The sequence below is a fragment of the Falco naumanni genome, chromosome 7 (genome assembly GCF_017639655.2).
Source record: "Falco naumanni isolate bFalNau1 chromosome 7, bFalNau1.pat, whole genome shotgun sequence".
In the NCBI taxonomy this organism is placed as follows: domain Eukaryota; kingdom Metazoa; phylum Chordata; class Aves; order Falconiformes; family Falconidae; genus Falco; species Falco naumanni.
In genome coordinates, this window is record NC_054060.1 from 60,381,858 (window position 1) to 60,394,827 (window position 12,970).

The following is a 12,970-nucleotide window of genomic DNA, read 5'->3' on the forward strand; positions in this document are numbered from 1 at the left end:
CATCTGACTTCCAGAACAAACAAGGCAGCCAAGTGCTGATTTACAGGGGGAAGGTTATCTTCCTGACCAATAAGGACCAAATGTTTTGTTTTTGAGAAACAAAATCAGATTCTATGGAACATAAAATCCTTGGAACCTGCTGCTGATTTCCTGCCTTCAGGAATTTCTTTTTGCAGCTGGCAGAAGCTTAAACCAGTAAAATTGTGCAGTTTAGGAAGCTTTTCACAGCAATGTCTTCCTAATGCTAAGTACAACAGAGTCGTAAAACATGCCAGAGAGAAAATGAGTAATTGTAGCTCATTTCTTGTTTAACCTAACAGGTTTTCAAACCAACAATTTAATTATTGTCATTTTCTTGTATTTAACTTGCAGGATGGCTAAGGGTCAGCTACAGGTGGGAAAATGGGTCCAGCTAAGTACTAGCCACAAGCCATTATAAAAACAAGGCACTCTGGCAAATCCAAATATGGATTTCTAAAGTCCACAGTGTACAGAACTGTTCTGACAGCTGTGGTGGTCTAGAAAATGGATGTTTTCATGGGAATTTAACATTTAAGCTATCACTAGCCAATGTGTCATGGGGGTTGGGTGGTGGGGTGGTGGTGGGGGGTGGGGCGGTGAAAGACTCTAACAAATTTACTGTAAAAAAGCTTTGGAGTAGGTTGATCCACAAAGAGACTCCAGCCTTCAACATTAGGCATGACACATTCTCAAAATTCCAAAAGCCTCCTAACCTGCCAAGGAGGAAAAAAATCTTTGGCACCCTTATTTCTGCCCATGATTATGTGCAACATCTTACCACAGCTGCAGAACTCGGGGGCCTGCCTTACAACTAAGCCCAAGGAAGCACGAGGACACAGATTTATCTTACATGGAGAATGTCTTGCTTTGTCAACCACCCTGCTGAATGGCGGATAGCTACGCTGCCCAATTTGTTGAAAATAATTCTTCCTTACGTCAGTTGAGTGTTTTGGCCACCCACCGTGGGATGGGATAGCCTTGTGCCTTGCACAGAAACAGTGCCACCTACAACAGGAATTAAAGAGTCACTGGAGCAGGGATTTGGACCTGTCTGTGCCTCTTGCTAGCCAAGTGTGCTGAACACTGTGCTGCAGGATAAAATTCTCCACGTCTATCTACGACCCAATTAATATTTAACTCTTTTATGCAAAATGAAACAAGAGAAGCAGGCTTCTTTTCAGAACAGCATGTAGGTAGGGCTTCTCCTGAGAGAATGAGAACCTGGTTCATGTCTCTTGTGCCCAGTCTGACAGTGTCCCATGCCTAAAATCAGTGCCCCATTAAGCTGTTGGAGAACATCCCATGATTTCTCACAAAAGGGCTGAGCCGCTTTAGTTCCTACTTTAAGGAGAGAGTTCCCAGCTGAGAATCAAAGCCAGAGATACATGCCGTCCCCTGCACAATTAACCTTGGCTGAGTCTTGATGAATCTGAGTCAGTAACTAAGCTGTATACAACTGCACTTCATTGGGCTACAGCCTCCATTTACCTGCCTGTATTTCATTAACTTTGTAAGTTTGTTGTGATTTAGATTGCTATTTGGCATGCGATCAGTGCTGTATTTGAAAAACAAAACTTGCTCCAAGAAAGCTCGAGAGAGTGAGAAATCATAGTTGAAAGGGGCTTTTTTTGTAAAAAGTGCTTGTTTTTCTGGATACAGTGATCGTTGTTCAGCTGTTAGGATGATTTAAACTAAACAATTCTACATTAGTTAACAGTTCCATTACAAGACTTATTGTGTAAGAAAAGACTTCCCTAAAATGGAGGCCTGTCAATAATTAATTAATTTGTGCTCAGAGAACCAGCCCCAAAATCAGGGACCACTTCTGTCTTATTTTAAGGTGTTTAAGGTGAGTCGGTACTGTTTGCTACTTGACACATCACATTTCAGTGAGAGGAGTTGCCAAGGTGTTGTCCCTCTCCCACACGTGTTTCTGGAAGGAACAATTCTTGATGTTCTGAGTCATAATAGCAAATACTACGTGAAAGTTACAAAAGTCTTAGAAAAAGCAAACTCAGTTTAGCTCAATTATTTATCAGCCCTTTCCTAAAGAAAGGTGTCAGCACAGACAATATTTGAAATTCATGCAGTATTTGATTAGACTGATTGATTGTTCTTACAGCTGAAGATATTAACATTAATTAGTCTTACTTACTGGTCATTAGTACTGCATTTATTATGAAGCAAAGAATAAATAGAAATTCTGATAAAATTCATTGAGTTATGTGATTTCCAGTGCATTAGAGCTGCTGTTTTAAGGCTGACGACATAAAGGTTTGTTATAAACATCTCAAAAATCCTTTAATAAACCCTTTATATCTTAACTTTTTTAAACTTAAGCAGGCTAAGTGAGGTTCTCATATATCTAACATGCTAATCTCATGTTTTCTACTAACACACTAACTAGCCCTATGTGATTCTGCAGAATGGTTAAAACTTGTTACATATAAAGTGGCTAAGCACAATTAATCTCTATTAAAGAAAAGTCAAATTTCTGTATCATATTTTGACAGCAAATAAAAAAAAAAACAACCAACAAAACCAAACACCCTAAGAAGACTAAGAAATCATGCAAAATTTAATAGATTTTATTTTCATTGGTCATTTTAATGGTACAAAAAACATAACAAAACTAAAAACCTACTAGTGATCATGGTCCCAAACCCACACTTTACTCCAATTAATTTACTTTTATGTTTTCAGTGGAAGCACATTTAAAGTGCAGCTGTAAATATTTGTAATCTTTGACTTTTCTTTTACAGGAGCCTCTGAATGTTATCGAACCCAGTTTGATGGATCTAAATGGTCCAAGTGAAGATGCACTGGAATGGGATGAAACTGATATAAGTAATAAGCTGATCAGTATTCATGAAGACTTAATTGATCCTGATCAGGAACTCAAGAAAGATGATCTAAGTCAGAAACCTGCTTCAGGAGAATGTGGCGATAACGATGTGAATGAAGACGAAAGTATCAGTGATCATGGAAGTCCTCTTTATTGTCCCAGCATTTCTTCCCCTCCAAATCCTCACATCTATCAGGTCTATAGTCTTCATAATATTGAATTATCAGAAAAAAAACACATGCCTTTTTTGAAAAAAACATCCAAACTCTCCAATGTAACGCAGTCTAACATGTTAAACAAAAGTCTTAGTAAAGACTCGTCATTTTCATCTACCAAATCTCTGCCAGACCTAATAGGGGGAAACACACTGGCAAAACCATATAACTATATGTATCAGAGTGGAAACATAAGCAGGCATTCTGAGAGTGAGAGTGGAATAGTGAGTGAATGCGATACAGAAACTACAAATAATTCCGAAATTTTTTTGCTAAATGATATTGAAAGCACTCAAAGTAATCCTGAAATTGGGCATGCAGAAACTCAAGTGGATGATGTAGTTGATGTAATAAAACAAAAAATAAAGCAAGATGAAGATGACCGTGCTAGTCTCTCAGATGGTTTCCAGTTGGCACCTTCTGCATGTTGTGGAAGTGAAAATGGTGAGGATTTGGGCAGTATTACCACGTGTAACCCTGTTTGTCTAGAAGAATTGCAAGGAAAACATGACGTGTTTACATTTTATGATTACTCTTATCTTCAAGGCTCCAAATTCAAATTACCACTGATCATGAAACAATCACAAATTGAAAAACCACATACAGAGGGCAATTTGTTTCATAGCTTTTGTTTTGATAAAATACCTGGTAAATCTGAACATAAGCCTGGAGAGTCACAACCAGATGGGTTTATTCATGACCATACTCTGGCAAGTATCACTGGAGAATCAGATCCCAGTTCCTGTAAGTCTGCAGAAGCTGTAAGAAAATTAACTGTTACAGAGAATACAGGACAGATTTCAACTTTATCTCGTAGTTCTTCATTAGAATCTCTGTCTGTAGTAGGTGATCTGTTCAGCTCAGGTATTTTTAAAAGTGGGGACGGTCTTCAGCGAAGCACCTCTTTGGAGAGCTGGCTGACTTCCTACAAAAGCAACGAAGATCTTTTTAGTCATCACGGCTCAGGAGACATAAGTGCAAGCAGTGATTCTGTTGGAGAGCTCAGCAAAAGGACATTAGATCTTTTGAATCGCTTAGAGAATATCCAGAGTCCTTTAGATCAAAAGATAAAGCGCAGCATCTCTGATATAACACTCCAAAGTAGCTCTCAGAAAATGTCTTTTACTGGACAGATGTCTCTAGATATTGCATCCTCAATAAATGAAGACTCAGCAGCTTCTCTCACTGAACTCAGCAGCAGTGAGGATCTTTCTCTCTGCTCTGAAGACATTGTACTGCACAGAAATAAAATACCAGATTCAAATGCATCATTTAGAAAACGTCTTAATAGGTCTGTAGCTGATGAGAGTGATGTCAATGTCAGCATGATTGTTAATGTCTCTTGCACTTCTGCTTGTACTGATGATGAAGATGACAGTGATTTGCTCTCAAGTTCCACCCTTACCTTAACTGAGGAAGAGCTAGGTATCAAAGATGAAGATGATGACTCCAGTATAGCAACTGATGAGGATATTTATGAAGAATGCAATTTAATTTCAGGACTTGATTATATAAAAAATGAACTCCAAACTTGGATTAGACCAAAATTTTCTTTGACAAGGGAGAAGAGAAAAAGTAACCTCAGTGATGAAATTCAGCGGAGTAAAGAAGTTAGTAATGAGACATCAAAAGCCACAGATACATTAAGCATTGAAACACTATTGAATGGTTCAGTACAGAAAATACCAGAAAATAATGGGAATAGTAAGAATGTACCACGTGATTGTGAAAAGGGGACAAAGAGTCACCTGATGAAAGGTATCTCCCAGGCTGCCAAGGATCAGCTTGTGGATGATATGGAGAATGGCAATGTTGAAAATACTCTTGAGAGTCAAAAGGAAGGTCTTGTTAGAACGTCAGCAGCTCCCAAAACTCATGCATCACCTGATGTCAGAGAAGCTGAAAATGAATGTTGTGTCTGTGAAGCATTTACAGACAGTTCAGATGATTCACATATGGATGGCAAGGAAACTGTTCTGTCATCAGATGGATCCAGAAACATTCCAAAAGAATGTCAAAGTCTTCAGCCTGATTGTCACTCTGTTGCTTACTCTCCTGCTAAAAAGCCTTGTCTTGACTCTTGCTCAGAAATGAATTGTGTAGACATACAAGAAACAGCTTTACAAACATCCTTACCTAATGGTCAACAACACAGCATTACTGAAAAATCTACTGATCGCTGTACAGCCTTGAAATCCAATGAAGCAGAATGCGACTCCTCAGACAATGGTCTTGATTCGTGCTGTAACTGTGACTCTGCTGCCTTTGATAAAAGAAACATGGAAGATGGCTCAGTACACAATTTTGTGAGAGAGATAATAGACATGGCATCAACAGCTTTGAAAAGTAAGTCACAACCTGAATGTGAGTCATCAACTCCAGCTTCGTTAGCACAGATCAAGGAAAAAGTGTTAGAACACTCTCACAGACCCATTCAGCTAAGAAAAGGGGACTTCTATTCTTATCTTTCACTTTCTTCTCATGATAGTGACTGTGGAGAAGTAATCAAGTACATAGAGGAAAAGAGCAGCACTCCTGTGCCACTGGACTTCACAGATGAGAGAGAAAATATCGAATGCTTTTTTGAAGCCTGTCCTGAAGAAGAACGAGTTGAGCAGCAGCAATCCATTTCTAATGGTACTCCTGAAGCACGAGCTGAGCAGCAGCAACCTCTTTCTAATGCTGTTTCTGAAACACCTCCAGAGTCACTAAACAAAGTGACTCGAGAGTCATTAGAAGTTAAAACTTCATCTGAAAGTAGGGATTTATCATTCTTATGTGATGATGCCAATGATATAAACACCCCCAATCCTAACAAACAAAGTGTATCAAACAATTTGAAAGATGGTGATTTGCTGATTTCAGACAGGCAAACTGAATATTTGGAAAAGAATTCTCCAGAGCTTAGCACTAACAATAGTAGTAAAGGAAAATCACCTGGAGCTGAAGAGCCCAAAGGATGTGTTGCTGCTTCTGAGGAGGCTTCAGCTATGGAGTTTCAGGTAAAGCCTGGCCATTCACAGGAAAAGGATGTTTTGCATCAGAACAGTAAAACTCTTACTTGTGAAGAAAATCTCCTGAATCTTCATAAGGAAAGACATATAAATATGCACAGATAGAATGTAACTCTCTCCAGGCACGTACATTATCCTAAAACCAGGTATGTACTCTACAAGTTGCACATTCATTTTTTTTAAATTTTTTTGGCCTTTTTTTTTTTTTTTTTTTTTTACATTTTTTACAATGAAAGGAGATGAATCACCATCCAGGGCTTCTGTTTCATGATAGTGCTATATCATTTGTCTTGATTACACTATAATCCAAATTTACATGCCACTGGTCAAGAACTGCAGTGAATACTAACTGCTTCTTGCCCTTTGACTTTGCACTGACTGGAACTGCTCCTTCCTGGAAAAAAATCTGCTTTCTTGCAGAACTTGGGAATTCTTCAAAAGTAATTCCATATCAGCCTTCTCTTCCCTCCTCAACTGAGCTGTGGAACCAGAAACCAGCTCTACTTATTGATTCCCTTGTCTACAGTCAGCTGGCCTTGTGAGGTGTTCAAAATCACTCCATGAGGCAGAACTTCCAGTTTTACCAGAATATTGAAAGACTAGTGAGTTGGAGTTCTACCATACTTCCATACAAGCCATGAAGAATGGCTAAGCAGACTGGAGAGAGATAAAAATTCATCTCTTGATGTCAGTTTACCATGATTTAAGTTCAGTAAGCCATTATTAAGAACACAATTATTACAACGCAGTGTTAGGCCAGAAGCTGAGGTTACCAAAATAAGAAATCTTTGCAACATCATTAAAGAGTGTAATGTGAGGGTAATGTAGAATAAGGACCTGAATACCAAAGCAGATGGAAACTGATAGCCACACAGCAGTAATGGAACCTTTGGTTCTCTTTTGTGGTAAGGATTTTGAAACTTAAGTAAGATGGTGGAACCTAAGATGAAAAAGTGGCTCTGATCTCATCCAAAGTTTGAAAGTGGTTCAGATATGGAATTTCTGACCTCACGTAAACATCTAAAGATAACTGCATATTTAACAACAAAAGAAGATTTACAAAGCAACTTCTGGATCAGATCCTAGCGTGTAGCACTGCTGCTTTGAGTTGGACTAGTTGCTTACTACCCAAAAGCCAGCACAGCTGTATAGAATGCCATTAGCCTTTGGAAACACTCCTCCAGTAGACCAGAGCCAGCATGACAGCTCCAAATACCACTCCAATTCCAAATTGCACTGCTTGCCAGAAGCTATAGCAAGGGAATTTCCAATAAAACATGAGGCTAAGCATGGGAACCAATTTCCCCAGGAAGCTTTGGAATCTCCATCCCTGGAGATTTTCAAAATTCAGGTGGACGTGGCCCTGAATAATCTGATCTACCTTTGAAAATAGCCTTCCTTTGAGCAGGAGGTTGGACCAGATGACATTCAAGTTTCCTTCCAACCTATGTTATGCTAGGATTCCATGATGTTGCTAGGAGAAAAGGCTGTTATTCATCACTTCCCATGAAAACCATTACTACTCTCCTATTGCAAACCGTGTAGTTGTAGCAGAGGATCTGGGCCTATTTATACAAAATAGATTGCTTTGCTGCTATTAGATATCTAATTTCTGCACTTCCTGATTTTGCTGTATTATATTACTGTGCTTTGGGCTTTTCTTTTGCACATATTAGTGGTTTACCCAGTGTTCACACATTTACATATGTAAAAATGTGTCTACTGCTTACCACTGTCTCTTTCAACACCTATCTATTTGAATAACGCATTATCTTGGAAACATTGTAGCAAAGAGGATATTTCTTGAATGGCTTTGAAATAGGCTGTCATGACTTGTTTATTGCCAATTAAGTTAACACTTGGACACACCCAAACAACTGGAGAAGCGATGGAAATCAAATGGGATTTACAAAACTCACAGATGATACTATGTATTCTAGAATTACATTAAAAGGATTATGTGTATATGGAAACCTCTATTTGGAAATGGAGACGATGACAAAAGTCTGAGATTGATAAGGGATAATTATGTAAACATACGCTCTTCCTAGATTACTATTTTATTAGTTTTCTTTTTTTCCCCCATTCATTCCTATAATATCAGTTTGAGAAAGAATACTTACTATAGTGTGATTTTATTCTTCATCTCATTCTTCCACTGATGAAGATAATAACACGTCTTTTCACTTCATTAGTACTTTTCCTCTGAGGATCTCAAAATACTCTGTAAACTTTCCCTCACTCTTCAGAACTTTGTAGTTATGTACAGGGTAGATGGCTGTGATTTTCATGACAGGAATATGACAACATGCAGCTGCCATAAGGTCTAAGGTTGGACATAGAGGATGGAGATAATTAATAAACGCTCCACAATGCAATAAAATGTAATGCTATGTCTGTATGCAACAAGTTCATAGGGTTCCATTATAGTTTTAATTTTTGCCCAGGGGTTGACAAATATTTTTAAGGTAACAAAGCCCTTCACCGCTTCCCACTTTTTACATTTAGGTAAATATGCTGGTTCTTATCTGATACATACAGCATTGCTTCCATGAAATTCTGTATTATTCCCAGTAGTAAAGCCCTACGATAGTTATAGTTTGTCTCTGGCACACCAAAAAATGAAAATATGAGCTGCTAGATTTAGTTTCATTAAAGTCTGAGCTCCCTTCCCCCACTCACAAGCCTGGTGCTTTAACTTCATCTCTCATGCTATGGGGAATGAATTACAGAAGCAATCTATCCTAATTTGTTAACTTATTCAAATAACAGTTATTATACTTAACTATGCTAAAGATTATCTTTTTGGTGGCAGATTGTTTATTTTTTGATGAGGCTAATTACTGATTTTCCAAAGGTAATTTACATTTATTACTAATACATCTTTTAAAATGTGACAGATAAATGTTGTTCCCATAAGTGTATTATGAAAAAAGTTACTATTTAAAAACACATTATTTAATTTGAAAGATAAATGGCAAACACCATTATTTTTCCTGTAGCACCTGTGCTGTAAGCTCATTTAAATGTGTAATTCCATGTGTAGCTGCAATACTTAGAGAAAAATAATCTATAGTATATGTGTACCTTAAAAGCATAGTGAGAATTCAAAGCTGAAAAAGGCATAGTTTCAAATGTAGTTTGATTTTATTAGTTTTACTGTTTACCTTGGTTGTAAAGCAGAATGAAAGTAATAGTGAAGAAAATATTTTTGCCACATGATGCAATCCTGTTATTTAGCAGTGTGCTACAAAAAGTGACCATTATGAGAAAATAATAACAATTCTGTAAGCAGGCTTAAAAATATCTCTGTGAGCACTGCCTTGTACGAGCCAAGACAGAGTTCTGCAGCAGAGGTGCTCATAAAGCTATGCTGATTGTATTTCTCAAGTAGGGGACGGCTTGAAGGAAGTGTCCTTCTGTACATGAGATCATGAGATCTTCTGCTGTCACTGTGACCCATGACTCACCAATGGGATGGGAATTTTAGTCACATATTCAATATTTGTAGAGATCAGTACATTAAGCCGGTTTATGTGGTGTGTCCAAGTCTTTTCTAGAGAACATGGTTAGAATTCTGTGTGTAATCTGTTAGTTCTTACAAGTAAATCCAAAAGCTATTTCCTTCCTTTTGTGCAGAATTTGTAATTTAAACTTAAGTTTTAACTTCATTTAGGGGAAAAGATATTTTACTTGGGCTTAAGAAAGCTAAATTGGCTTTATATGACAGTGCTGCAACGTTAGCCAGAATATCCTGCCACTTGCCATAGCCAGGAGAGAAACCCCAGACTGGTACTCAGAAGACTTGACTGTTATTTCCTGCTAAGCAACAGATTTTTTTGGTATGACTTATTCCTTCCTTGCCTCAGCTTCCTTAGCAACAAAATAATGAGAATAATGATCAATGGGACCTGTGAATCATGATTTATTTACTGAAAAGTGTTTTGAGATCCACAGATAAAAGACGATACATAAATGCAAAAGACTGTTAGTTAATTATTCATTACAAGAAAAAATAATATATAGGTTTACACAATATTTAATATGTAATAATTTACTTTTTAGAGAATGGAAGTACAAGAACAATCTAAATCTTTGCTTACTGTTTTTTTCCTAGAGGTTTTTATAGGGAGGTAGTTACTATGTTTCTTTATAGAGTTATAAACAGTCTGACTTTTTAGCTCCTTACAGTAGCTGACTTTAAAAAAAACAACACCAAAACCAGATAATCTTGTACTGTTTCTGAATTACATGATTTTTTGAAAAACTTGACGTATCCATCAGTGAGACTTTTCTTACTATAGATGTATGAAACTCACGCCAGAGTTTTAGAAACCTTTTTGATAGTCTTCCCATTTATTCAGATCAGTTCTTCTTTAGTTTCTTAACAAACTGTTGAGCTTTTCACTATTTTCATATAAGTTTATTTCTTCTATAAATTGGGGGGGGGGGGGACACAGGACGGGACACTGGTCAGTTACAGCAAATAAGATCAAAGGAGAAGGTAACTGGATAGATCCAGATATTCCTGCTTAATTTGGAAGGCACATAACGCACGTCTGGAGTGCCTCCTAGGAAATGCCTGAGATGTACTTTGCACTAATCTTTGAGCTGTATTCTGACAGTTATTTCTTCATAATCCTCATCATAAGCCTGTGCTCTTTGATGAATAGTTTAACCCTAAACTCTGAGCTGGATAATTCTATAGTATGAAAATTATCTCATTGCTGCTACTAGAAGTGTCTAAATAGCTAATTATAATTTAAAAATACAGTGATGACACTGACAATTCTACTCATGGACCACTTGTGTGACAATCCTTTCCTCCTCTCCATTGAAATCTCATTCTATATGTTTACATAAATGTTAAAATAAGTGATGGGTAGATATTTCTGTTGCTTGGCTTTTGAAAATTCCTATGTTTTCATTGATCGGTGCACTTTTGAGTGTGCTGAAGGTAAGTTCACAGGTAAGGATGAGGACAGAATCCAGGGAAAAGGTCAGATTTGATGAATTCCCTTGTTTCTTTAGAAACAAAGTCTTTACAAAAATCAATGACTTTTCTACATCAATACAATTTTTTACACTAACTTGTACCTCAGGCTGTTAAAAGTCATTGTTTGCCTACTGTATGCTTCTGCTTTAAAGGCTCTGGCATGTGACCGTTTAATAACTATCTATGGTTGTTCTGGAAGAGCTATGTTTTGCAAATAAAACTTCGTTTTCTGTAACCTATTATTACTTTTTTTGTTTCCTTTTAGAAACTTGGCTGCAATTCAGGTGCAGGTTCATCCTGTAAACCCTAGAATGACCTCCAATTCCATTGTATCACTGCCTTTCATTACACTGACTCCCAAGATAAATTTTCTTTCCAAATGTGATTTGTCCATGTTGGCTTTGTGATCAGGCTGCATATGCTAGTCCTATTTCGGTGATCATTCTGTATTGTAGCAAGGCCATTTGCTTCCATATGGGTTCCTCTCCCAAGCTACCTCTAATGACCTCCCCTTCCTAAATCGGATGCTTCTGTACTACTTATCACTAGTTCTGTTCTTTAAAGTTTTGAAGTTCCACAGAATTCATGATCAGTTTGTTTCAACTTTTCAGAACTGTACCTATCAGTACTCTTCTATTTTATGTATCAAATTTAATATTTATGTGTATAATGCATAAGTTTATTGAAACTATTTTACTTTAAAAGTGACAATTTTGTTGGATTGCAGCGAAAAGAAGTCATTAGCCCTCCTGATACAATACATCTAAAAATTAAGCAATTAAAATAAATGGTGGTTTATTTATTTAATTTTAAAAGTTAATCTATGCAACACTTCAAGAAACAACTACATGGTGTTGTATATTAGGAACTGTTGACATTCTACTGAATTAAGTACAACATTTTGGTTTTTTATGCTTCTTGAGGTGGTAATGAGAAAAAAGTTTTTAAAAAATGTGTGCCTTGCTGTATTTCTTATACCATTTATTAAAAAGCTGCTTTCACAGTAAAATTATGTTGGTTTGAAAGAAGGAAATAGCAAGGTTAAGATGTGTGAATAATTTCTGTATATATGTATAACCAAGTGCAAACATTGATGTATAATGACAGTATAAAATGCTTTCATGTTTGTGATGTCCAGTGATGTGGAAAATATAAGCCTTAAAACCATTAGATTGCATGGTAATTAGAATTGGCACAATAAACATAGTTTATTGGGGAAAAAAAAGCAGAACTTGTGATCTGTTTTACCTGCGTTCCAAGAACAGAATGATTTATCAAAATACAGAAGATTATGGGTTTTTTTGCAAATATTCCCTAGAGGTATGTGATTCCATAGCTGGTGAAGATTTTTATTACCTAGATCAGAAGTAAAGAACTTTTTCATTAAAGATTCTGCAGGTCTTTTGGACTGAAGAAGGAGGCACAAATATTTAGCAATTTAAACTAGGACACTGCCAACTGCAGTGGTGGCAATGATCAGGCACACATTTATAGCAGATCTTTTCTTTGTTTATCAGTAACAGTTTGTTGCCTGCTTCTTAAAATTTCATGCATTTACATAATTATATTGAATAAGCTTTTTATATACTTATACAGACTGGTGGTTTCAACGACTTAGCCTGTACATTTTAGATGGTTTTATCTTGTGTTAAACTATATTGGGTGGCTAAAACAAGCCAGACAGCTTTATAACCTACCTCTACAAACATGGCATTCATCTCCTAAAAACCCTATGGAAGGGATGTGAAGAAATGTAAAAGGCAAGAAAAGCTCTCCCATACAAATTTTAATCATTAGTTTTCCGAGTATATAAATGTTTTTACAAAAAGCCTCAACATCCTTCTTCCTTTAAGAAATGTGTATTACTTTGACAAGCTTA

At 36.8% G+C, this 12,970-nt stretch overlaps 1 protein-coding gene across 2 annotated transcripts in view; it reads left to right on the top strand.

The window, feature by feature from the left end:
- The window catches only part of AKAP6 (A-kinase anchoring protein 6), a 287,788-nt gene extending 275,484 nt beyond the window's left edge, over positions 1-12,304 (top strand). For both annotated transcript variants that reach the window (XM_040602103.1, XM_040602104.1), the window contains exons 13-14: positions 2,784-6,241; positions 11,357-12,304. In XM_040602103.1, the coding sequence (XP_040458037.1) occupies positions 2,784-6,200 (3,417 nt within the window). In that variant the 3' untranslated portion in view covers positions 6,201-6,241; positions 11,357-12,304. The remainder of the gene's footprint in view (positions 1-2,783; positions 6,242-11,356) is intronic.
- The last annotated feature ends 666 nt before the right edge of the window (positions 12,305-12,970 follow it).